The 27,091-nt window shown below is 40.6% G+C and overlaps 1 protein-coding gene across 9 annotated transcripts in view; it reads left to right on the top strand.

The window, feature by feature from the left end:
- wnk1b (WNK lysine deficient protein kinase 1b) overlaps window positions 1-27,091 on the top strand; it is a 102,497-nt gene that overhangs the window by 60,792 nt on the left and 14,614 nt on the right. For 5 of the 9 annotated variants that reach the window (XM_053509115.1, XM_053509117.1, XM_053509119.1 and 2 more), the window contains exons 6-27: window positions 4,615-4,703; window positions 5,906-6,125; window positions 6,220-6,529; window positions 6,865-7,055; window positions 14,673-14,762; window positions 15,150-15,185; window positions 16,052-16,198; window positions 17,607-17,900; window positions 18,164-18,237; window positions 19,888-20,044; window positions 20,153-20,269; window positions 20,730-20,837; window positions 20,993-21,047; window positions 21,129-21,272; window positions 21,431-22,428; window positions 23,576-23,656; window positions 24,461-24,547; window positions 24,718-24,754; window positions 24,929-24,999; window positions 25,149-25,636; window positions 26,441-26,643; window positions 26,759-26,959. In XM_053509115.1, the coding sequence (XP_053365090.1) occupies window positions 4,615-4,703; window positions 5,906-6,125; window positions 6,220-6,529; window positions 6,865-7,055; window positions 14,673-14,762; window positions 15,150-15,185; window positions 16,052-16,198; window positions 17,607-17,900; window positions 18,164-18,237; window positions 19,888-20,044; window positions 20,153-20,269; window positions 20,730-20,837; window positions 20,993-21,047; window positions 21,129-21,272; window positions 21,431-22,428; window positions 23,576-23,656; window positions 24,461-24,547; window positions 24,718-24,754; window positions 24,929-24,999; window positions 25,149-25,636; window positions 26,441-26,643; window positions 26,759-26,959 (4,198 nt within the window). Of the gene's footprint in view, window positions 1-4,614; window positions 4,704-5,905; window positions 6,126-6,219; window positions 6,530-6,864; window positions 7,056-11,846; window positions 13,086-14,672; window positions 14,763-15,149; window positions 15,186-16,051; window positions 16,199-17,032; window positions 17,138-17,501; window positions 17,901-18,163; window positions 18,238-19,887; window positions 20,045-20,152; window positions 20,270-20,729; window positions 20,838-20,992; window positions 21,048-21,128; window positions 21,273-21,430; window positions 22,429-23,575; window positions 23,657-24,460; window positions 24,548-24,717; window positions 24,755-24,928; window positions 25,000-25,148; window positions 25,637-26,440; window positions 26,644-26,758; window positions 26,960-27,091 lie in introns of all 9 variants that reach the window. The other 4 variants (XM_053509123.1, XM_053509116.1, XM_053509118.1 and 1 more) reach the window with 4 other exon arrangements.

Consider the following 27,091-nt stretch of genomic DNA (forward strand, 5'->3'; position numbering starts at 1 on the left):
ACTTTTAAGGCAATAATTTTATAAACACAACAATGCTAATTATTCACTATATAAATTCATACTTTAATAATATTAGAACAAATATCACACATGTGATCCAGGCGTGGAACCTGTCAGGTTGCACTTTTTGCTCACTTTTGGATGTCAATATGTAGCAGGTCAATATCAACAAGTTAGACTATGGGTTAGTCCAGGGTATGTTACCAAGTGGGGGCAGCACTGAGTGTTTGTGCAGGAATGGTGTTTTGTATTGCCTGACTGCTTAGCTGCTTTCAACTGTCTTAACTTCAGAACTAAAAATAAAAAAAAAAGGTAACTTTAGAACTTGAAATTTCAGAACAAGCTAACTTCAAAACTTGAAATTTTAGAAAAAGGTAACTTTAAAATTTCTAAACAAGGTAACTTCAGAACTTGAAATTTCAGAACAAGGTAACTTTGAAATTTCAATTCAATTTTATTTGTATAGCGCTTTTAGCAATTGTCATTGCCGCAAAGCAGCTTTATACAATCAAAAGAATTATTTAAGTTTGTACTGTATGAAATGTGAATGTGTATGACTCAAAATTCCTACAAAAAAAAAAAATCCGGAAAAAGGTAACTTCAGAACTTGAATTTTCCGAACAATGTAACTTCAGGACTTGATTCTCCGAACAAGGTAACTTCAGAACTTGAAATCTCCTAACTATGTAACTTCAGAACTTGATCCTCCGAACAAGGTACCTTCAGAACTTGAAATCTCCGAACAAGGTAATTTTAGAACTTGAAATCTGGATCTCAGAACTTTAAAACTTTGTAACTATACAGTGGAACATCAGAAATTTTAGTTAGATAAATTTCGATCTTGTATCTATGAATCTTGGAACGTCAGGATTTGTGATGAACACTGTAACCTGGTAGTTGGTATGAAATTTATTCTCTTAAATAGTTTAAATAATGTCCAAACTTATTCATGTATTTGTAATTCCGAACCTTTCCATCTTATAACTCTGGATCTATGCTTCTTTGGACCTTCAGGATTTATAGAGCTTTGTAACTTGGTAGTTGGAACTTTGTAATCCATACACATACAATATGTCATTTGGTGTACAGTACCAGTCAAAAGTTTGGATTTAGTTCTACATTTTAGAACAATACAGGATTTTTCAAAACCATGAAATAACATATCTGGCATTAGGTAATTAATTAATAACAACAAGTAGTAGTTGTTATTTTAAGACATGAAGGTAAGCTGTTGTAGAACAGTTCTCGCAAGAACAGTTTTGTGGCATTTTTTTTTTAAAGCTATTAAAGCTTTATTTAAAGTTTAGATAGGAAGTTATATTATTTATATTACCAGTAATAAAACCCTTGCTAAAGCCTCCATCAAGCAGATAGATACAGGTTTCCTGTTTGTACAAATTCTTGGACCACTTGAGTTATTGGATAACATTGTTTCTTCCAAAACAAAAGAACAACCTAAATCACTTCAAAATGAGAAATTCTTACATAGAACAGGGCTTGAAGAGAACAGATATGTAGTCAAGACCACAGATTTTTTTTAAATGGCTCCTGACTGCATTGGCTTCCTTTAAAAGGCTGTTATTTCTACGCTGTTGGATGTGCGCAGACTGAAAAGCCTGGAGGCCGAGAGTACTTCAGAAAGTGCGAGGCAGAGTGAGCAGCAGATTCCAGGCAACATCTCCAGCTTCCTGTCTGTGCCAACAAGTGCAGAACCATAACCGATCTTGTCACCTGTCCTTCTAGAACCTTCTGCTGTCTCACCCTCTGTCTGGCTCAGTGTGAGCTCACAGAGGCTTATAGCCAAGATTCAGAAGCTGAAAAGTTACTGTTCTTCTGCATTTAGAGAGAGAGCGGGAACTGTAGGCTGAGTTTTTAACCAGGTTCAGCAGAAAATAAATAAATGATATGAATGAAATATACAAAATGTTATTTTGAGCACTCGTCCTTAGTTGCTGCTTTCCATGCACGCGGATGGCGATGCAAACGAAGCGGCATACAGTACGCAGTTGAATGACACCCCTTCCGCGTACCTTCGTCTCTTAGATCTTCACATGTTCACGCTTCGTGTCTGGAAAATTTCCTGTAATCCTCTCTCTCGACTTCATCACTTTAAATTTGTTTTTAATGACACTTAAAGACAGCAGTTTTAATAAGTTGGATCTGACAGCTCATCCTGAACTCAGTCAGTTGGAGATAACGTCCGAGTTATTCTCGTCTCTCGTTCTCATGGAAACGGCTTAATCCAGCAGACCCTTAAGCACAATTACGGCACACACTCCTTGAACAAACCCGAGCGGAAAATAAGCCTATTACACGGAAAGCATAAAGCGAGATATGCGGCTCGTAATTGCTTTTTCTGGGTTTTTTCTTCCTCTCATCAGTCAGCCTCCACCTTTGAGTCCATCTGAAACTTTCTCGCTCGCTCTCCTCAATGTACTTTCAAAAGTAGAAAAAATTGATTAGCTGTTATTTGTCTTTTACAGTATTTTGTCGGAGAGCACAAAGCAGCATGCATTCAGATTAAAGGGACGTGTTCTCTGCAAGCGTCCTTTTTAATCACCCTGTTATGGCAATCCTTGGGCCTTTCTGCTTAATTGTGTTAAATCGCAGTCATCTTTAACTGTGTTTGGCGTTGGAATCTGGCCGTGTGGACATGATTACAGTATATAAGCGAGAGACTTGTCAGATTCATAAATAGTGCAGCCGGTTAGAAAAACGCAGCGTATAGCCATCGGCACTTTGCGTGCAGGGTTATCTCTGGTAAGTTCCTTATATCCTTTTTTTTTTTTTTTTTTTTTTTGATAGCTTTGTTTTAAATTTTCTATTCTCTGCTTTGATATTGGAGGATTCAGAGCACTGCTCAAACTTTCTCACTAGGATAAAACGACAATAAAAACAATTCCAAGTTGTTAAAATCGAACAAAATATGCATCCTTATTTCCTTTTTTTTTTTTTTTTTCATTTTCAGATAGTGAGTTTGTAATCGTTTACTGCTTCAGGGTGTACTAATGTGCAGTTCATTACCCTGAAACAAACTCAATTACACTAGACAGCTTCACTAATCGCTTTCACTGGCAGCTCTAAAAAGCTGTTGTCCGTCCACATCCTGTGCCCTGGACACCTAATCCTTAACACTGAGACCAAATCAGTTTGTGAAGCAGGAACAAAATGCATCTTTATGTTTCTACATCAAATTAGAGCAATCTCTCTCTCTCTGTCTCTCTCTCTCTCTCTCTCTGTGTATTTATTTATATTCTTTGTTTGTCTTCAAGTGCTAATGTGTACCTGTGGGTGTTGGTTATAATATGTCACACAAATACGAAGTACAAACCTGCCCAATTGTGAGACTAATGAGAAAATAACACTGTGCTGATGCCATTCCATTTTTTTTAGTTTCTCTACAGTCTGTATTTGATTTTTTTTTTTCATTTCTTTTTTTTCTCCCCAGCATCAAAAACTAGTGCTGCACTTAATCTTGTTGTGACCAATATTTTTGAGGCAAAGTCTGTTTTTGTGCAAGACCACCTCTTCTTAAGTGCCTCGACCTCCTTTTTTCCGGTTTACGGCAGATACAGCGGATGTTCTTATTTAGAGTGACTTTTAAACTTGATTTGTGGACTCCAAGTAAAGCAGATATTTAGGACAATACAGATAGAACCATGAAGCTAAAACATATTAATTCATAGATGTTAAAGTGGTTAGTGACTCGGCAGTTCAGATTTTTTTTAAAGAAGGTCTGTATGAATTTCCCCTTTTTTCAGGGTCTTAGCTCAAGTCTGTTCAAGTAGCATGACGATATTATTTAATATTAACATGAAGCACTTGTGTAAATTGCTTTGTTCTCTAAGAATGACAACTTAAACACTCTAAATGTTAATGTAATGAGTTTTAAACCCCTTAAGCACTCCTAAAATGCCTCCTATGTAAGTCTAGGTTTAAATCTCTTTCTCGCATACACACTTTCGCATTAATATAGTCACTGAATAATTCATAGCAGTGACTGAATTCCCTGCCTTATAAAACGAAACTCTAATTCAAAAGGGTTACTTGTCGGTGTGTTAGGCGTTTGTATTTGTAGATAAGGTTTCACTGATGGATGAAAATTTAACTCTTTCCAGGAGGGGAAAAGGAAATAAGCAGGTAGAGTGGACAAGCACATAGCATTATATCCGTAGTCCATAATGAACAAACTGCGCTTGCAGTAATAGCTACTGTAATAATTATATCTATTAAATATCATATACTTTTCATTTTTTTAATATACATTGGATGTTGTATTAGTCCTGGGCGATATGATATAATCGGGAGATTGTGATGAATTCTGGTACAATATACCTTTTGGACGGATTGCAGGTATTGTGATGTGATCAAATTTCTTAATGAATGATTTTATTGGTGGAAATGTACAGTATTAGGATTTCTGCTTTTCATTGCAGTGGATTTTTTTAAATAATTGCAACTCAAATTTAAAACAAATATAGGACATGTGTATGGCGGTAACGTTTTGACGTTTCGAATCTGATATTTTTGTCATATTATTTTTAATGTTGTTGTTGTTATTATTATTAACAAACAATGATTCAGGAGTCATATTTCTGTTTTTTCACCGCGCAGGGTGTGAAACCGAGTAGCTTCGATAAGGTGGCCATACCCGAAGTGAAGGAGATCATCGAAGGTTGCATTCGACAGAACAAAGATGAAAGGTAAGCAGAGGTTTTCTTGATTTTTGGAGCCCTAAAATAACTCTGTGTGAGTGAGGTGGAAGCAGCAAGGATCGTGATTGCAGGAGTGTGTTAGAGTGTGCAGCGCACACCATAAACACACTCAGTCTTAGGCTGCGACCAAGAGTTTTTTCTAGCAACACAGTCGAATAAAGCAAAAAAAAGCACCAAACGACAAAAATGTCTGGGGATTTATACAGTACAGATAAAAACATTGATGTTTGTCTCTCAGGTTCATGTTTTCTTTCTCTAGTAGTCTTAATTATATACATTTATCGAAATATAAGATTAATATTTTCAACAGTGTTACTGTAACTTGCAGAAAGTCAGAACTTTTTAGATCTGACCAGAGACTGAACTAACACCCAGTTCTCCCAGGTGATAAAGGCTTTTTAGTTCTAACCTGCAATCTTTTGTCCAGCGTAGTCTCCCCTTATCGAATTGCACAGGGTCTGAAGGCACATTAGTATTAGATTTGTTAGTGCAGTGTTGTCTTAAAGCAATTATTTCTCATCGTAGTCCAAGTTCAGGCACTGTTCTGAAGCCCATGTGGTTAGGCTTTACTAAAAAGCCACCTCGGCTCAGGAAGTCGGGTTACGAGTGTGAAAATGGTGATAAAGAAATCAAAAGAAAAATGTTCTGTTCTGAGTGTAAAACTTTGCACACCCTTACTTAAAAAAATAATTAAACAAATATTAGACTTTGTGTTTTTGTTTAATCTGAAGTTTTTACTTGAATGTTTCCCAAAATTACTAGTTTTCATGTAGATCTTTTATGTTGATTTAATGAGGAGCTTGAAGCCAGTTGAGGAGATCCTGAGTATGTACAACCATTATCAAAAATCTTTTAAAAAAACGTTTTTGATTGTAGGTTTTCTAACATACGATAGGATTTATCGATTTATTCGATTGTTGTTCCTTAATATTTCTATATTTATACTGGAGGATTTTTTGTTATAAATTTAAAATTGTAATTACAAATGAAAGCATTCTGCTAGCAAGTGTATGTCTCAATATACAATGTCGTTTATACGGATTCATTTCTGTGGCTAGTCCAAGTCATGTGATTTTTATTTTTGTTTATTGAGCCGTCCAGTGTAACCTTATTGAAATTGATCCTTCCATATCATCTGCATCTATCTCTCTCTCTCTCTCTCTCTCTCTCTCTCTCTCTTTACGTCACAGATATGCCATCAAAGTCCTGCTAAACCATGCCTTCTTCCAAGAGGAGACAGGAGTGCGAGTGGAACTGGCTGAGGAGGACGATGGGGAAATGGTCGCCATCAAGCTCTGGCTGCGCATCGAAGACGCCAAAAAGCTGAAAGGCAAATATAAAGACAATGAAGCTATTGAGTTCTCCTTCGACCTCCATAAGGATGTCCCCGAAGATGTGGCCCAAGAAATGGTAAGTGGCTCCTCAAGTGTTCCTGTAGATCTAACCATATAACTCTGTTTATACGTCGATCTAACGTTCTGATGCACGCTCTGCCGATCCACAGGTCGAGTCGGGATACGTGTGCGAGGCTGACCACAAGACCATGGCCAAGGCCATCAAAGACCGCGTATCACTGATCTGCCGTAAACGAGAACAGATAAAGTTGGTGCGAGAGGAGCAGGAGAAGCGCAAACAGGAAGCTGATCAGCAGCAACAGCTGAGCGAGTCTCAGAAGGCCTTACATTTCGGACCTCCAGGAACACCAGGAGCCACTCAGACTCCGTGCAGCCTCCAGCCGCCCACTCCAGGCCCTGGACAGTTCGAACCAGAGGAGTTTGAAACAGACCAACTCCAACAGCTGCAGTACCAGCAAGGTGCAGTCTCCTGTTTGTACTAGTAAAAACTGAGAAAACTTTCTTCCTTGATGGTACCCAAGCACTAGTGAAACTCTGGGATAAGGGCATAAGTGTAGCAGGGGATTATATAAAGAAATAAAGGCAGTTCTTAACTGTCAGAACTGTGTTCTGTCATTTTGCACAATTAAAAGTCCTGGTTTTACTTGAACACCTGTCGAATTTACTTTTAAAACACTTAAAAACAAATGTAATTTTAAAAAGAATTAAAAAACCCTAATTTCTGAAAGCGTACTAAAAATCTGGAAATTCAGATTTCTTCCCTGTGTGTGTTATGCTGCACTTTCTCTCCCCAGCTGAATCTACGATGGACAGCGGACAGGGTTCATCCATCTTCTCAGAGTGTCAGCTCACCATGTCTTATAGTTCTCCTGCGGCATCTCATCAGACCCCCCAGCACCACCAGCAGCAGCAGCCTGCGCAGCCCTCCTACCCCACTGCCTCACAAACGACCCAGCAGCACCCAGCGTTCCCCCCACAGCCCATGGTAAGACCTACTGTAATACTCATAATGACGGAGAGGCAGCAGAGAAAGGGTAACGTAGAGGAGAGAGCTTATTTCCCACCATGCAGACTGTTTGTTAGGCTTTAGAGCAGCGCACCCTGTAATTAATCAGCTCGCAAGCTGTTTTTCTGACAAAACAACTATTTAAGAATTTGATTTAGCTCATGGCCCATGCGTTAACCCCTTAAACTCCCTACTTACTAGTCAGCATATTGAACTGTAATAACTCTTACTGATAGGAAATGAATATAGCAAAAACAGTTAGGAATATAAATGCTTCTAATATATTATTATTATTTTGTTTAAGTCTAAGTCTAAACAGTTGTATTTGGACCCAAATCATACCTAGTGCAAAAGTTAAACAGAGCACTTTAAAGATCAGCTGGCGGTTAAGATGTAATGTAATGTGATAGTCATGCTTTAATTAAGGACACTTCACACTCGTCGATTATTTTTCCTATAGCAGCACTCCAGCGAGTGTTTCATTACTCTTCTTTCACCCCAGTGATTTTTTAAATTATAATCGATTGAGTGTTTTTTTTATTTATGACATAATAACAGATCATATCCTTATCCATTTGTTTACAATGTCATACATAAACGTACCAGTTATCATGTTTAATTTAACGTATTACAAAGCAAGTGTAACTGTAATGTATTTTAATGTATTACAAAGCAAGTTTAAGTTAACTTAGCAAGAGTTACTGCTTCAGCCTGGTTGTTGCAAAAATTTGACCCTGGAAAAAGAAATGCAATTGCATGTTTTTTTTGTTGTTGTTGTTTTACCTTTTGTATGATAATGATCTTACAGTAGCTGATTACTGTCAAAGCTACTGTGATATAAAACATAAGTACCATTAGCCCAATCAGCAAGGACCAATCGTAAGCCTTGTGGTGTAAAAGCAACTAAACATCCAAGCGTTAAAAAAATGATACTAGACACGGTGAGAGAGTGCACAAGTTCAGTGTACAGCTACATTTTGCCTAGTCACACCCACTACTTTTTGTTTTTTTTTAAATCTTTTTTTGTATATCAGGGTGACTGGCTAGACTTTCTCCTGGGAGTTCAAGGGGATTGAGATAAAATTATATTAAAAAAAAGTAGAATTAGCTGTCACAGTCAGGAGATGTTAAAGATACAGATGGAGATAAGATGATAGACTTGGGATTAGACAAGCTCAATGTCCATCCTGAATGCTGCTAGTTTGGGTGTGTGAATGTTTTGCGATGCATGTCTTAACCACTTTTCTTTTTATGCTGTGGTCATGTGGTTTGTGTGAGCTTATGGTTTGTTAAAGGAATGATGCCTGTGACAGCAAGACAACAAATCTACTGACAAAAACACAAAACAAAACAGCACTCCAGGGTTTGCATTAAGACACACACACACACACACACACACACACACACACACACACACACAACACACAACACACACAAACAGACAGTATCATTGTATACTGTAACTGCTCCTGTTCACTCTCATGCTGGCTCTCTCCCACATTCCCACACGCTTATTATGATGTCGTTTATGAGTTCCTTATTTGTGTCATGTTCTGTTTATTGCTCCACATTGAGTTTGGTCTCTTTGTGAGATACAGCAGTGCGGTGCTGAGTGCCAGACTCCCATTAGCTCATCACTCCAGTGCCACCCCAACACACACACACACCTCTGTCTCTCTCTCTCTCTTCCCAAATTGTCATTTGCATATTCAATTTTTACCTTGGCGTTCTGACTGAAATTAAACCACTCATGCCGTTCCCATGAGCTTTGGGGCTTCTTTAAGCATCCCATGTTTTTTGTCACCCATAATTATTTTTGACAATTACATCTTTATATATATATTCAATTCAATTAAATTTTATTTGTATAGCGCTTTTAGCAATTTTCATTGCCGAAAAGCAGCTTTACACAGTCAAAAGAATTATTTAAGTTTGATATATATATATATATATATATATATATATATACACTGTATATAAGGAACATGAGTACTGAATTTATTAGGAAAGTTCTTTGGTCAAATATTCTAAAATATATCGTTACAGTTTTATTCCTTCTCTTGCTTTTCTTTATTTTTTCTAAACTGATGAATTCAGTTTTCTTGATTTTTTTTTTTTTGTTGTTGTTGTTGTTTTTTTGGTTCTGATAATCTGGATACACCTGATGCTGACTCTTTTCTTTCCCAAACCAATGATGATGATGAGTCTGGAGTCTGCACAGCACTGATGTTTTTCAAGTTTTCAAGTTTTGTTAATCATTTGTTCAAATTATTTTTTGTTAGTTGTATTTTTTTTCTGTCCCTCTGTTCAGATATGTTCTTCTTAATTTATATTTTTGTCTTGTGTTATAAAATGTCTTTACAGCCCTTAAATGTTGTCTTAAACAAGCAAACAAACAAACAAAAATCTGTGTGTAATATGTAATACTTCTAATATTTAAACAAATACCATTAAGTGCTTTAGAAATGTGATATTGTTCAGTGGTCTTTGTCTACTATGTTTAAATTTATTTATTGATTGATAAACATTCAGTACATTTCCTAAATTAAGCTTACTTTAGCATCTTCATAACTTGAATAGCTTCAGGCTGATATATATATATTTGTGTGTGTGTGAGGATTCATATTCTGTTCATCTCGCTATCTCTCTCTGTTCAAAGTTTCTGTGCTGCTGTTTTTGTCTTGTGATATTTTTTTTTTTTGTTGTTCCTGTTATTTATCCGTTTTCCTCTGTTGCATCAGTTTACATTTCTACCCCCCTCCTCCTTCGCCTGCAGCCTTCTCCACCTCCCGCCGCGCGTCGTGGTCGTAGCATGTCCGTTTGCGTGCCCTGCTTTCCCTGCGCTCCTTCTTCATCGTACCCTCCCAAGCTTCCCTCCACTCCTCCTCCGGTGCTCTCCCCCCGACCGGGGACGTCAGACGGCGAGACGTTCGCGGGACGTCTGTCCAAGGCGCTGGAGAGTGTGTTGCCCCGGCGCCGCTCCAGCCTCCCAGCACTCTTTGCCAGCCCTGTATGTTCTTGTGTATGGGTGAAGCAGGAGCGTCCTGATGGGTCTGGTCTCATCGGCACACACAGGCACTCGGCGTTCAAAACTCAGAAGTACAAATCTAAACATATAATTAAAACACTGTAAAGTTGGCGTGTCTGTATATTAAAGATATTTGCGGAAAAAAAATTGAAGGATGTAAGATGAGTCATAGGACACGACGAGATGTTCTTTGGAATTTTTGTCCATTTGTGCACGCATCTCGTACAGTGAAAGATAGAAAGAAGAGAAGATATGCTATTTTTAAATTTAATTGGAAAACACCCTTATATAATTAAAAAATCAACCTTGAAAATAACTAAAGTTAATTTTAAAATTTAACAGAGGCGCTGTACATTTTTTTAATATGCGCTTGAGTGTGCAATTGGAAATCTACGTAATAAACATGTCATACCTTCATTCAACGCCCTTTACGGAAGTTTTTTATAATTTCACACGAACAATGTTGCGGGCACATCTTGTCTTACATAAAACTAAGAGTTATTATTATTATCTCAACATACTAAAGAGAAACAAAATTTCTGATGAATAATGAAACAGTTTTTTTTTATTTTATAGCCTGTATCATAAAAAGCTAATAATAAAATTAATGTCGTACCTAATTCACTTGCAATCAGCGTTCCTGTCTGTGTTACTTTGTGCTAGAGCGTCATGTCAAACTCTTCCCCGTCTGTCCCTTTAATACCGCAGCCACTGCCAGATTAAGGCACACCTCAGTGGCTGCCTGCTTCAGTGACACAGCACATTCAGTCGCAATAACAATAGTTTTAACCCTTAGCAGCGTTATCTCTCACTGGCACACTTGCATAAAATATGTTCATTTTAAACTTCCTCATACAACATTTCTCCCCTGGTATCTGAAATGAGTAGGAAAAATGAGACAGGAAATGTATCAAACACTTTAATCTTAACCTTTCGGTTTAAAGCTGCACACATTTTGTATTTCACTTTTAAACTCCAGGGAGAAAATAACCCATAATATATAAAGATAGATGAAAAAAAAATAGCTTTGGGTTAAATTTTTTTAATTCCACTCGACTCTAAGCATTAATAAGCATTGTAACATGAGTGGGGCATAGAGAAGAGAATCGCTGTGTGTTTCATAGCTCAATCACCAAACATCCTTAATCTTTTAACTTGTTGGGAGTTTTACTTTAATTAACCAGGAACCATACTTTCTCAGAATGAAAGACTGAATGCTGGAAAATGTTATTAGTTGTTGATAAAAAAAAAAAAAGCTTAGTGATCGAAAGTGTTTAAAAAAAATAATAATAATCCTGCATTTTGATGATAAGGTAAACGCTTTTAAACGCCTGCGTGCTTTACGTTCCCGAGGCTGGCCCACCAAGAGCGCTCCTTTTCACATTAAATACAGATGCTTTAGGGTTCTTGCGTCCTTCTAAAAACTAGGACTGACTGCTGCTCCCCTGGACGATATATTTTTATCACCAGTGCATCAGCAATCAGTCCAAAAATTGGAGCTATGAACCCTTTACCCTGTCTGTATTTAATTCCACACCTATATGCTGCTATAGTATGTTCCTGCTTTTAAATGTATTTCATGCTCCATTCTTAAGGTTTCTTTGCTTTGTGATGAGTTTACGTGCTGTATTATTTGTGGTATTTTCTTTGTCTCTTGCTCTCTGTGCATATTTATGACGCTGCATTTTTTAGCTACCTCACGACAATGCCATGTGTTGTTGTTGTTATTATCGTCACTTTAGCCTCAGTCTCTGGTTCAGCCATATGGCGGTGGAGGGGGCTCGGGTGTGTGCGACCCGCCGCTCTCTTTCCCCTCCATCCCCGAGCGGCCGGTCTCCTTCTCCCCGCCGCCGTCCTGCACCCCTAAAGGCTTCAACGTGCAGCGCCGCAGGAGCACCTCCATCTTAGAGGCCCATACGCGCCACTTTCAGCCCGCGTACCGCAGCTACGGGAGCAGCCTCCACCCGTTTTCTAGTATGGACGCTCACGAGCCGTCGCACTTCCTGCTGCCGAACGTAGCGGCTCATAGACTGGCCGAGAACATGCAGGCCTCGACCGAGTCCTTACACAGCTACAAAGACATGCGAATGGAGCAGGAGGAAGTTGTGCGTAGACTAAGTCTCAACCAGGCCGTTCTGCTGGATCACCTGGAAGCCATGGCGTACAGTGGATACCCGATAACGGCACAACAGCTTAACCAGATCACCCTCCACCAGCAAATGCAGGCTGCTGCTGCTGCAAACCTGGCATACGAGAGCCCTCAGCCCAGCCCAGGCTACCTGCACGCACACGTCCCGAGCCTGATGCGACCTGTCTCTCAGACAGCACCCGTTAGCATGGCCCAAGAACCCTGCTACCAGCCTCACCCGTCATTTCCTCATTCTGCCCCACCAGTGCTGGCGCACACGCCCGACCCTGCCACCGCTTTCGAGTTCCAATTGCACAACCTCCAAACAGAACCAGGAGTGCTGGCTGCTGCTAGACTGTACCGAGCCCGGCGTGGCTCTATGGAGCTCACGCTCGACGAGGCATCAGGAAACACGGGCCCGTGCAGTCGGCTGCAGCCCGTCACAGAGGAGCTGGGGAGCTACACGAGCCCGGAGATGCCGCTGCCTCCAGGAAGCCTGCTGTTGCTTCATGCTCAAAAAGAGCGCAGCCCGGATCCTTCCAGCGACTCGGTGGCCTCATCCGACACCGGAGACTTTCACTCGCCACCTCTACCACATGCGGGACGCACAGGTCTGGACGCCTCGCTCGCTCAGTCCATTCCCCAGACATCGACGCAGATTTATACGCCCGACAGAGGAAGCGGAACATGCGAAGGCCATCCCCCCACTCACCACTCTTACCTGTTCGTCCCTCCGTCTGAGCCGTCCAGCTCTCATGTCAGCACTCTGCAGAGCGCCTGGGCCCGACAAACAAGCGTCCAGCCCGAGCATAGCTTCCACGAGCCTGCTCTGAGCCTACAGGGTTCTGCTTTGGTGATTACACCCACCTGCTCTTCTTAATCCCCACTCCACCCTTCCCTACTCCACCCTACCTCCCCCCATTCTCTTCCCCTCTTACCTGATTCAGTTTGTCCTTGTGGTTGTGGTTTTAACCCTGTCCAGCCATACATAGCTTAACTCATGGATGTAATTCATGCTGGGGCTTTTAGGACAAAGTGCAAGTAAACCTGCCTTCAGAAATCCTTCTCGTCTTCTCGAAATCTTTTTTTGTTTTTTTTGTTTATTATTGTTGTTTCTGCATTGTCTGTTCATTTGTCTCATTTTTCTTATTTTCTTGAGGATTTTATTCACATAAGTAAGTACTATTTTGTGTATGCTCATATCAACACATACTGTATATAATATGTATGTGTGTGAGGATATATGGTCTATAATAACATTCACTGTATATCTGTAATGCTAAGATGCAAATTCAAAGTTAAGTGGAGTCCCTTATCCTGAAGGAAACATTTTATTTATTTGTTTTAGAAATATAATAATAATTATAATAATAAACGAATGATGAATTATGATGGAAGAGGGGGTGCTCCAGAGGAAACGGAGGATTTGCATTTTTAAACACAAACATACAACAAAAGTCGGGGGTTTGAGCAGGTTTACTTCTCCATATTATATTCCCTTTAGCTGCGTGTTCATACCACTGCTAGTTATTTTAACAACATTTTTTTTGTTATTGTATTGTTTTGTTATTTAGTTTTTTTTAATTGTTGCTATAATTAACTTCTGCTTTTCTAGATCTTGTGCTTTGTTGTAGTTGGCTGGAAATGGTTAAAACAGTATATATATATTTTTAATAATGATGTTTCTTGTTAAGGACACATACCCTTATGAAGATTTTGTATTATTTGTTGTAAACTGTAATGGATTTGCCTTTAGGGTGAACGATCGTTCATATTAACCCTTAGAAATCTGACATCAGTGCCATCGCTTCAGTCTTCGTTTAATTCCTTTTTTATTCTTTACTTTACTTTTACCATCTCACCTGCTTGGGGAACTTTTGTTGCTTTTTAAAAATCTTTGATAGGAGGCAGAAGGTCAAGGTAAGGCCAAACCGCCTTGTGCAAATATACTTGTGCACTCCGACGGCAACGCAGGGAGACAAGTATACTTGCCTACAGCTTTCTAAGGGTTTCATTATTGTATACCCTTTCTGACGGAAAAGCCAGGAAGTGTTTTTTTTTTAACACAGCAGCACCGAGCACAACCCGTGCACTGTTTCAGTGTTAACAGTCACGTAAAGCTCTGAATCATCTCCACATGCATGAAGGCCCTGCTCACTCCCAGACTAACAACGTGACGCTGTCTGTGTGTAAAACGTTCGGATGCATATACTAAGCGTGAGGTCTCATCTGAGTGCCTCAGTGGCTCCTCAGAAAGCTCACGGCTTCGTCTATGCATGTCTGTTAATCCACAATCAGTTATTTGGTCTGTGATGAATGTTATTCTGACTTTACTTTTCTTTTTGTTTGTATTTGTTTCCACCACTACCGTCTCTCTCTCTCTTTCTCTCTCTCTGTTCCTCCCTTCCTATTTTTCTGTCCCTCACTGTCCATACTGTAGCAGATTCCGCCTTCGCAGCCCAGTACGGCTCTTCCCATGGTCCCCACCAACATCCAGGCCACACCCTGGAGCGAAGCAGTCAATCCACAGGTATTAAGACTTTTGCCCCATTTCAGTAGTTTAGTTATTAAAGAGGCCAGTGTGGGGAAAAACAGATGCATTCCTTTGAATTTTTGTCCTTTATCTAAATTCTCTTCTTCGTATGAAAGCTGCGGACTCCAGAGACTCTCGATCTATCTATCTATCTATCTATCTATCTATCTATCTATCTATCTATCTATCTATCTGTATGTCTATTTCTCTATCTATCTGTTTCTCTATATATCTCTCTCTGTCCATCTCTCTATCTGTCCATCTCTATCCATTTCTCTAACGCTCTATCTATCGATCTATCTATCTATCTATCTATCTATCTATCTATCTATCGATCTATCTATCTATCTATCTCTTACACTGTCTTGTATTTGTTTCTTATAGTATGGAGGTTACTACATCCCAGCAGTCCCTTCGCAGGTAGAGACATTCCCCAAAACCACCACCACTACTTTCTCTCTCTCTCTCTCTCACACACACATAGATGCATACTCTTCTCTCTTTGCTGTGTCAGTCCTAGCCTTCTCCAGTTTACACTATCTTATGCATCATGAATCAGCTTTGTTCACTTTATATAAAAAGCTTTACGATTGTGGTGTTTATGAAAGCTCTGTATTGTTTGTTTATCATTTCTGTGGACAAATATACTGTAGCTGCTTGTATGCCTTGGTTAGTGAGGATGAAAAAAGGAATTTGCAGTCTTAAGCATAGTTTCTTAATGCTTTAAATAAATTTTTATGTCAAATTTACCACAGTCTAACAATACATGTCCCAGATTTGTGGTATGACTTAATTACATTTGCTTTAATAAATGTCTCGGATGCTCATCGCCTACTAATGGCATGATAGACGACGTGGGTCTGTGAAGGGGTGTTTTTTTTTGTGTTTTTGTACAGCATAAAATATTCATAATTAGGTTGTTTGTTTGTTTGTTTTTAATTAATTTAATAGTTTGACATTGATTGCCTTGCTAAAATATATGCTCTAACCATACTTTCCTGATTATTGATTAGTAACCTGTCCATCTTTATGCATTCACGTTTAGGAATATTATAGTTGTTAAGAACAAACACTAAATAAATAATACTGTATTCTAGATTCCAGTGTTGCAGGATTCCTAATTGCACTGAACATTAAGCACTCTCTTTCATGGCTAACCTTCTGGCTGTGGCTTTCATTAAAAGAAATTGGTTATCTGAGGCTGCATTTCCTATTGTGCTATTTGCCGAGAATGTGAAAGTCTTGAGTGGCTTTTTACGTGTCCATTGTTGCCGTTTGTGCTCCAGGTGGTTCCTCAGCAGGTGTCTCTGAGCGCTCAGCAGCCCAGTGTCCCGTTTCCTCCACAGCAGCAGCAGCAGCAGCCTCCTCCACCACAGCCTGCCTGCTCAGGCCTCGCCCAAACACTCATCCAGCCAGGGTCTCCTGCCGCACAGGTATCGCACATAAACTCACATCAGACTTGCACATCACTAATGTTAGCAAAGATTTCTTATTCATACTAATTGATAAGAATCTGTGGCCAAGATAAAACTGAAAAGAAAAGAAATACTTTTATTATAACACAATTAATTTGGGTCGTAGTAATTAACAATTTATCTAACTGCCACCAGTGTTCTTGCGTAGCTCTCTATAACATCAGCTCTGACCATACACACAACGTATTTGTATTAACACGCTCATCCTAATACAATATTGTTTCCATAGTAACAGCTAATTCACTGTGAGTTGTATCCCCAGATGAATAAATCTCGTTCATGAATCGGTGCATCTTTCCGTTAGGAAGGAGTCTCCAATGCGAGTTGTCCTGTAAAGCGAATTAATACCTTCAGTGCAGAGAAATGTACGCTTTTTGTTTCTGTGTAACTGAAAACTAAAAAAATGTGTAGGTTTTTAATTTCTAAAAACAAAATAAAAAATTTAAATGTTGGTGGAAGACGAAAGGCTGCTTTTCTAGGAAAATACATACTTAGTGGTGTAAATATAATCACACCCCTCTGTCTTATAACGTCACATCATGTTTTATTCATGTAATTAAAAGTTAGTTTTATATAATATAAAAAATATACGCAGCTAAACCAGTTTGTCTAGTTGCACTGATAGTTATTTAATACACACGCAAAAACAACGTATTTCCTCTTGTAAATATATCTGAGCATTAACTTCATCCACTTCTTATGCATTATAACAAAGTGTGTAGGTTCAAGTCTGACCTGTGCTCTTGGCATGCTGCCCATGTTTGGGTGTCTGTGTGTTTGCATGGTTGTCAGCAGTTTGTTAGTGAGTCGAGTCCTCGGGTTGTGTCCCCGTCGCAGTGCGTGGAGCGTCTGTTCTTCCAATACCAGGCAGCTCTGGTGCAGGTAGCCCTTCTGGGTGTACAGTCTTTTTAGCCTTTCCCACCATGATTTGGTGTGCCTTAACCCACCGTGTGTGTTGTATGTGTGTGTGTATATAAATATATAACACTGAGAACAGCCACTGAATTCTGTTGGTTTTGTGTGTTGTTTTTGTCATGCCTTTTGGTTTTGCGAACACTCAAGGTCTGTTTTTGGCACTCAGAGTGGAATGCCTTTTTTTGTACTTCTTTCTCTTTCCAAGTGTATTTTGCTCGAGGCATGAGGTTATGCTGATTGCTGCTAGTTTGGTCCCTTTGCATCACTTACTTATTTATTTATGTATTGATCTTACCTAAATGGAATCGTGAACGGTGATCTTCCCTGACTGCATTTGGCCTTGCAGCCTTCGTCGCCCCCTCCGATCCAGCCCATCCAGACTCCAGATCTCTCGCCCTTCATCCAACCGATCATCACACTTACCCCACTGCCCCTCTCCTATCTCCCCCAGCCGTCTGTGCCTGGCCTGGGCCTCGTGCCTTCTGTATCAGTGCCCGCTCAGCCGCTCCCACTAACAGTGGTCCAGGGACAGCAGCCGCTCCTTGTGGTGGCTTCATCAGTTCCCTCCTCCCCAGCACCAGGAGCCGTACCATCTGCATCTCCCTCGGCACTGCTCACTGCGCCATCGCAGCCCCATAAGATGCTTCCTCATCTGCCACTCGCGACCACTGTGCCAACAATCTGTGTGGCAACTGTTACCACTCCTACTGAGCAGCCTGGGTTTGCGCCAGACTCCCCAGCTCAGGTACCTCTGCGAAGGACGCCATGCCAAACAGCCTCGAACTAAGCTCACCATGTTGTTGTGTGACAATTAAATTTATTTTTTTGGGGGGTTTGGTTGTTTATCAAACATGTAAGCTGCATAGTCTGTATCGTAACTTTTTACAATGGTGGACTTAAGACTGATCAGAAGTATGACTCATGTCAGCCTTCATCTAAACCTGATTTATTTATCTTTTTTTCTGTCTTATCTTGAGGTGGTTGTTGAGTTTTATTTTTCCGTTCCAGGCATCCCAGATCGGTTCCCAGACTACAGATATGTCACAGCTTCAGGCTCCATCAGTGCCCTGTGGAATGGAAAGGTAAATCTCTTAGCTCTTTCTTCAGATAATTTTTATACCACTGTTGAGTTTTGAAGTTTTTACAAGGTGTGAGTTTATTTTTTTTAAGTTTTAAAAAAATCTGATGTGCCCACTCCAATATATACCGTACATCTTATACATAGATCCTGGTAGAGCAGCAGTTTATTTACTTAATTTGTTTGCTTTGTACAACAGCTGCACTACATCAGGGCTTCTTAAACTTATTATTCAAAGGTCCGTATTTGATTTCTATTCAAGATTAAAAAGTATGAAATAAATTGTGATTAAGCAAACTATTTTTTTTTTTTAATTAAACTCGCTTATAACAGGTTTTGTAATCAATCAGGCCCCCTTATCTCCAGTGAAAGGCAATCTTAATGCTTCAGCATGCCAAGACATCTTGGACAATGCTATGCTTCCAACTTTGTAACAACAGTTTGGGGAAGACCCTTTTCCATTTCGACATGATCGTGCCCAGTGCGCAAAGGAAGAACTATAAAGACATGGTTTGATAGGTTCTGTGTAGAAACACCTTTCGGATGACCTGAGCCTGGCCTTCTCATCCAGTATCACTGCCGGACCTCAGAAAAGCTCTTCAGATTGAATGGACATGAAGGGGAGGGGTCCATTTAGTGCACTCGCAGTTGTAAGGCAGTCCAAGACAAGAAATGCCACTGTTTGCCTGCAAGCAGAAGCATTTAAACCAAAGCAAATCTCAATTTCTAACTTTAAAGCAACATACATAAAGTAATGGGCACTGTTTTTGGTCATGAACCTGAAAAGCTTTAACTTTCGGCGACACTTCACGGAGAATTCTACTATCTGATCCAGGAGGACAAAAAGGGTGGCGCTGATTGGCTGGTTCTTGTCACATGACGAAAAAGTCGCGTTGTTGTTTTTTTTTTTTTTTATCTCGCTGAGGCGGGAACGCGCATCTGTCAGACCATGTGCTTTTCACGATGAGCGCGCAGAAGATGCAACACGTAAGCGCGCTCCAAAGAGAGCTTGTTAGCTAACGGGCTATTTTTTTTTTTGTTAACTAGCGCGTGTTAGCCGACCCTTGAACTCTAGCGTTGCCATGACAACGACGTCAAACAAGGAAACCGATCACGTGTAGCCCTAGTCTCGTCCCAGGATCTTCAGATAAATGTAAAAAACTAAGTTTATTTAACAGGTATAAATTTTTTATTTTATTTTTTACAATGATTATTTACTATTATTTATTTTCAGAGTAGAAAATGTACACTGCCGCTTTATTACGTCGTATTATTGCGTTGTGAATTGGAGGTGTGTGACTTTGAAAAACCCTGCGCTGCCCTGTCCATACGTCATAATAAGCTGATTAAAAGCAAGATTGTTTTTATAAAAATATATAAAATATTTACATTTTAAGATTATATTAAAGCTACGTTGTATTAAGCTATGTTTAAGCTTCATTAACTTCAAGAGAGAGAGAGAGAAGAAAAATTGCACATGCTTATATGGTATTAAGACATCTTTCACACCAAGCTGCATCACACCATCCTATTTTTATTTTGCTATAATAGATTGTCCTAGAGTCCCCCCCCCCCCCCTCCTATTGATCGTGTTTTGTTTCATATAGCCGCGCACCACCTTTTAAGAGCTTTTTGTGCATTCTTCTCCCCACAGCAGCCACTCTGATGTGGCGTCTGGAATGAGTGACGGAAACGAGGGCGTGACTAGCGGCAAACACGAAGGCCGTTCGACCAAAAGGCACCAGCGCAGATCCGTACGCAGCCGTTCCCGCCACGACAAAATGAACAAAGCCAAACTTAACGTGCTCAACGTATGTCTATGCCATTCGCCATGCACCATGTCTTCTACATCAAATCCTGTTTGTTTTTTTTGTTTGTTTTTATTTATAAAGACTGCACGTCTAATCTTTATCCCGTAGATCTCCAACATGGGCGATAGGGTTGCTGAGTGCCAGCTGGAAACACACAACAGGAAAATGGTCACATTTAAATTTGATCTGGATGGAGATAATCCCGAGGAGATCGCTCAGATCATGGTAACCACACACACTGGTCGTTATCAGATCTGATTCTTGAGCGGATTGTTAAATATGTTAACAATTTGTTTTTTTATGAACAATTTGTTCTAGATTTAATGACCAGATGTTTGTAACGAGATACGCGGTCGAAGGCATACAGGCGTAAATTATTTCTCATGAGAGATCGATATTGAGTAAACCCCCAAATTCCAGAAACAACACACCTAATTAAAAGCTAGTGTTTGGAATTGTGACTTGGTTTCACATAATTAAATTTTGTACTTGGCACCACTATTTAAAAACTGAAAGAAAGTGAAGATTAATTAGGGTCGTGGATGGAATGGTTTTTTTTTGTTGTTTTTCTTCATATTTATCCAGACACGTGGAAAAGTTTGTCCATGGAAACATGCAGGTTTTATTTATTTTGCGCTGTAATTTATTCTGTATATTGTGTTAACTTTTGTATTTCCATCACTAGGTTGAAAGCGGGTTTATTCTGGAAAGTGAGCGGGAGTCTTTTATCGAGCAGGTCCGGGAGGTCATTGAGACCGCAGATGAAAAAGGTCTTGAACGGGAAGGCAGCCAGGTACTGCATCAAAACACCTGGAGTTCCTTTACTTAACCATGTTGAACAATTTGTTCTAGATTTAATGTCCATTTAGAGTTAGACGATTATTCTAAATTGAAATTAATTTCTCAACCATGCCGTGATGAAAATGCAGTCTTGCTTTTGTTCTGCAGACTGGGAGCAATCCTGAAGAGCATTTAAGCGCTCCATACACACCTCTCCAGCCAGGTAAGAACCTCACTACCTCCCAGTACCTGTTGCATCATTTGTTAATTTCAGAAAAAAAATCAGTTTAAACTCTTGGTCCAGATGTATGCGCGAGTACAACTACAGAGGTGGTGACCTCGGCAGGACGCAGGTTCTTCGTCAGTCCTGTTCCTGAGTTCAGGCTGAAGGAGCAATTCTTTAGCGCTGTTCAACCACCTGCTCCTATTTTTGAGCAGGCTGTAGCACGTAAGTGGAAATATTTTATATGTATATATTGCTGTAATGATCTATAATTTGTTACATTTAACTGATGCTTGTCTTGTAATCAAAATAACTTTAATCAATTGTTCATGGATGTTATGACATCGCATTGCAACACAAATAAGATTGTGTGTTTTTCTCAGCAGCAGGGCTCGCTGCGATCGGCCTGTCTCAGTCCGCCTCGTCACTTTCCCTTCAGCAGGCGTTTGCTGAGATCCGTCAGGGCCAGTATGACCCTGGGCCGAGCACAGCACCCCCTACTCTCAACACCTCCCTTCCTCCACTGTTACCTGCACTCAGCTCCTTGCCTCCTTCCTCTACTACGATGCTGTCATCTCCACCTCTGCCAGCCGAGATAGCTGGTCCTCCTCTCGCAGCCTCCTCCTTGTCCTCCTCTCCTCCTTCATCACTCACTCCTGTAGTAATGTCTCTGCCTCCTCAGATCCCCCCACTGCCTGTCAGTCAACCCATTGGCACCAGTATGATGCCTCAGCCTTTCCAAGCTCCACCCTGCTCAGCCCCTTCTGGTGTTTTCCCAGTACACACTACTATCAATAGCACAGCAGTGCCAAGTAGCATAGCTCCGCCCTGCCAACATGCTCCTGTTGTAAGCAATGTGATTTCTGTTGGAATCGCAGAACAACCCATTGTTGTCTCCAGCGTAGGCCAGATTACACCTGTCGTTACCCCAAGCACAATCATTTCAACCCCTTTGCTCCCCCCTAGTGTCATCACGTCACTTCCGGTCACCGCCCCGTTGCCACAGGTGCCAGTCAGCAGTAGTGCCCCTGTGGTGCAGCCCACCCTGGTTCACAGCCAGCCACAGCCTTCCACGCTGCCCAATCAGAGCCATTCTCACTGTACCGAGTGCGAGAGTGACCCTCAAAGCAAAACCCCAGGCATCGATGACATCCATGCTCTAGACAAAAAGCTGCGCTCGCTCTTTATGGACATGGGCGCAGGTCCTTCTTCCGCCCCAGCTGACGCCGGTGCCGCAGAGCCAGGTGCTCCCAGCGCATCCTCCCCTACCACATCCAGCGCCAATCCTCTTCCTCCTACTAGCTTACCTCTGAGCTCTCCTTTGACCACCCCCGTCACTTGCGCCACCCCTGGCAGCAAAACGCCGTTGTCAAGATTGCCGGTGAGTGGCTTTGTGAATGGAACCAAACATTATAACTTATAACATAAGCTGACATGAACACTTTGTTTTTCCCCCCTTTCTCTATCAGGAACTTCATTCTGTAGAATCACTAACACCCTATGGATTGACCATTTTGCTATTTAACATCGCACACAACCTTGGCTTCTACACAAGATGCACTAGTGCATGTGACTTTCTGGGGATTTAAACATTCAGTGATGTGCCTTTGTTAGAAAGTATTACTGTTAAAAAAAATAATGAAGTTGGGTGTTTTACAAAAATAGCACATCATGTGCATAAAACAAGCTTAAGTTATAGCAGCTGTAAGCAGCCTTTCTTTCACAAGGCTGTTTAAATTTAATTAACACTTTCTAAATAAAGCATTTAGCGGTTTTGTGTTTCTATAGTAGACACACAAGTCATTTATCGGGTTAAGCGTTTGATCCCGACATTTTAGGCCTCGTGCTTGGTGGATTTCTTCCGGATTCTCCGGTTTCCTCCCACAGTCCAAAGACATGCAGATTAGGCTAATTGGCGTTTCCAAATTGCCCGTAGTGTGTGTGAATGAGTGTGTGTATGTGTGTGCCCTGTAATGGATTGGCACCCTGTCCAGGCGGGGCCAGGTTGTACCCCACCTCATGTCCTAAGTCTCCTGGGAATTGGCTCCAGGCTCCCTGTGACATTTTTATCCGTTATGCAGGATAAAGCGGTACAGACGATAAGTGAGTGTTTAATCCAAACATAAATCATCTGAAATACAAAGTAACCTAAAAAATTAAGGAGTTACTTACTTAAAAAGCTTTGTGAGTTGAAAGATCAGGATTAATAGGCTCCAATAAATAAGCAAAAAATATTATTGCACACTGGTAAATTAATATTTAAATACAGGGACTATGTTAATTAAACAAATCTGTACTCAGGGGCATCTATAGCGGGAAAACATTTCACAACACAATTGTTGTACAACACAGCAGTAAAACCCGTTTTTGTAAAATACTTTTCAAAGCTAATAAAAGTCTGGCCAGGTTAAGGGTGGGGCCTGGTTCCTCTTGTAAGCTGCATGTTGCCTGTAGGTGGCACAGTAGCCTTTTTCTGCTGACACTCTGTACCAAATGCTGTGGTTTGATCTCCATCTTCATCTCGTTAGGTGTTGCCTGTCGGCTCAGAGCAGGCCGGCACGCCACCCACAGAACATCCGCCTCTCTTCCCGGGACCTTGTCTAACTCAGGTGCATTATTCTTCCCTTTCTGTCAGTACATCTCTATTGTTATTTAGTCCTATACTTTCCTCACCATGTTAAACGACTTTCACACTCATGCCTTTTTCTCTCTATATCTCTTTATGTATATCTCTCTCTCTCCATGTCTTCTTTCATCCGCTGTCCTGAAAAAACAGCCAAGGCATGCGGAGAGCTGTCTAATCTGATTAATATCAATTTTGCATGGCATCACATTTCCGTGAACCTCATTAGGCCTGAGGTTCTTATTAACTCTCTCTCTCTCTCTCTCTCTCTCCCTATGTGTAAAGAACGGTGGGAGGGAATTATTTTACATAGATTATTTTTTTATAAATATTTATTAGCCTAACCTGCCTTTAGAAATATGAGAAGAGGCAGCCTTACAGAAAGCCATTTTCCTTATTCATATCCCATAAGATATATATTAAGCAGATAAAATACTACTTAAATCTTTATCACACTTAGATTTGATCTAAATGAAGCACTTAATTTCCCTGGCTTAATGCCATTTAGTGCAAATTGCTTCAGTGCAGATTAAACACCTAAACAGAGCCTTCCAACAGTAATTGGAAAATGGGGTGATAAGAGACCTCATTGGTACAGAACACAGAGTATCCTTCCAAAAAGATCACCAGACTCAAGAACCGTTTTAAAGTTTTGTTTGTTTGTTTTTTGTGGGGTTTTTTTGCGTGTAATTAAACTTCCTTTTCTTATAATGGATTTGCGTGTTTAAGTGTATTTTGAACTATATGACTAAATGTCCTTCACTAACGAGTTAAACGGGTTGTTCCTCAGTCCCAGCAACCCCTGGAGGATCTGGATGCCCAGCTGAGACGAGCTCTAAGTCCTGAGACTGTGTCGGTTAGTGGTGTCACACATCAGGTGCATATTTTATTTATAGATGATCATAAATGTAAATATTCAGGCATTTGTATTTGACCAAAGGGCCAGAACGGGCTCGGCTAAAGCTTTGCTTTGAACATGGTAGTGAAGTATGTGCTGTGTGTGTGATTTGATATGTAATTTTTTTTTCTCTCGTCTTTCATCTGCAGGCCTCTCATACTGGGATGCCTGTTGGAGGGCAGGCAGGTGTGTGCTGCCTCTTTTAATAATTGTAACTGCAACATTTGACTTGTCAGATCAATTTTAAATAGTCTGATGTTAAACTGTAAAGCAATCATTTAGCCATTAGGAAAAGGGTTTTCTTTTTCATTATTCACGTTAATTGAATTATTGATCACATCTCATAAATGTCTCTTTCAGTTCCATTTTCTCTTGAAGGTGAGCCAGGGGCAATTCCTTCACCCAGCGGCATCACGCTGGGCCGATTTCAGGTAATCACTACAGTACATAACGTTCACAACATTATTCATTATTCTTAGTTTCATTTAATTAATTCTTTTCAATACTCCCCATAAACTTTCATGCCTCCTGACGGTGTTTTGTTTTCTTCTCTTCTGTCTCTCTCTCCGAACTCTTCCAGGTGTCGTTAGCAGCCGATGACCCTTCCGCGCTGCTCCCCACCACCGCCTTTAGTGACTCAACTTCGTCTACCACTTCTTCATGCACCTCGTCTTCTAATCTCTCCACTCCTGAAAGCACGCTACACAAGGCTTCTCGTCCTCTGTGTGACTCAGGATTCGACGTGGTAGACAGTTTGCTCCCCGCACCCCCCAGCCAGTCCACTACAATCGGCCGCTTCCAGGTCACCACCAAGAGTGAAACTACAGTGGGCCGTTTCTCTGTGAGCCGAGCCCCTGATGAGCCAATCGCTCCCGTGCCTGGGGACACAGAGTCTCCTGTGAGACAGCCCCAGAGTCCTCCAGCTGTGGGCAATGGCCCTGCACTCAGTCCTGAGGCCAAGAGCACGATAAGCTTGAACAACTCTTTTAACTCTTACTTAAGCAGCGATAATGACTCCGAATTTGAAGACGAGGACTTCAAAAAGGAAATCAGCAAGCTGCGTGAGAAGTATGTTTCTCTCTCTCTCTCCTTTTCTGTTTTACTGCTTAAAATAAAATAAAAAAATCTCACTTGTCACACTGTATTATGAAACAAATACATTATTTTAACATCCTGATTGGTCTGAAATTAACTTTTGCACTTTGCACGCGTATATAAGATTTAGGGACTGGAATCTACGATACCTACGTGCTGATTCGATCTATGAGTATCACAATATCATAAACACCCCCCCCCCCCTAATCTTTATTCACTTATTTATTTATTTATCCCTTCTGTTTTTGCCCCCTTTCTTTTTGTTATTTTTAATTGTGTAGAATAGGATATAGCATGTCAATGTATAGACTAATTAATTAAACAATAATTAAAATAGAAAATGCATTAATATTTAGTAAATGTGAACAATATCGTTTTAAACACTTTAAATGGTAATTTAATAAACATTTGATTGATTAACACGTTTTGATTTTTTTAAATGTACTTTTAAACTGTCTTTTAATCCCTACATTGCTTTTTATTTCTGATCACCATTTGTGCGGAAATAATTCTTTTGATTGTGTAAAGCTGCTTTGGGACACTGCCAATTGTTAAAAGTGCTATACAAATAAAATTGAATTGAATTGAATTTGTCTTAGTTTAGTTTTAACTTAACAGGACTCACCTGACATCTCAGAAAGCTTGCTATCATACGTCAATACTGTACTGTACTGTCCAGCCCAGCTCTCTCTCTTGCTCTCTCTCTCTGTGTGGGATAAGTGCTTCTCTTGATAAAGTCAGAGATGTTCTTAATATTTCTTGTTTTTGTTTCATCAGGCACATGATAGAGAGTCAGGCGTTGTACGCTCGTCAGAAGGAGGAGATTGATGCTCTTTTCGCCCGAGTTGGCAAAGTCCCACCTCCCATCATAAACCCACCCGCGGTCAATCTGGCTGGCCGAAGGCGCCGACCCACCAAGAGCAAAAGCAGCAAGTCGAGCCGCACGAGTTCTCAGGGCAGTAAGAGCCCAGTGCAGCCTGGTGAGCTTTTATTCTTCACCAGAACAAAACAGAGTGGGTGCTGATCACATGCCTTACATAAAATTAATCATGACCTTGGAAATAACAAGCTGCTCTTTCTGTCACTGTATGTTAGGGAGCACCACTTTATCAACTCAGAGTGCCCCCTCGGTGTACCCGACCCAGCAGTCCTTCCCCGCCTCCGGTGGGTTGGCAGAGACCGGGAGCAACCCCCTACTCCAGGCTTTCAAGCCCTCACCCTCCAGCGATAACCTGTACTCAGCCTACACCAGTGAAGCAACGCTATCCGCCCCCAGCCTCTGTCTGCCCACGCATGGTAATACACTTACACAAAACACATCACTCACATACTCCCCTGCTTCTAACTCTTACGCTGTGCCACAGGCCTTTCATACCAACATAAAGAGCAGTTAAGCTGTAATATGTAGATTTATTGTTTTATTAATTC

The sequence above is a fragment of the Clarias gariepinus genome, chromosome 12 (genome assembly GCF_024256425.1).
Source record: "Clarias gariepinus isolate MV-2021 ecotype Netherlands chromosome 12, CGAR_prim_01v2, whole genome shotgun sequence".
Lineage (NCBI taxonomy): Eukaryota > Metazoa > Chordata > Actinopteri > Siluriformes > Clariidae > Clarias > Clarias gariepinus.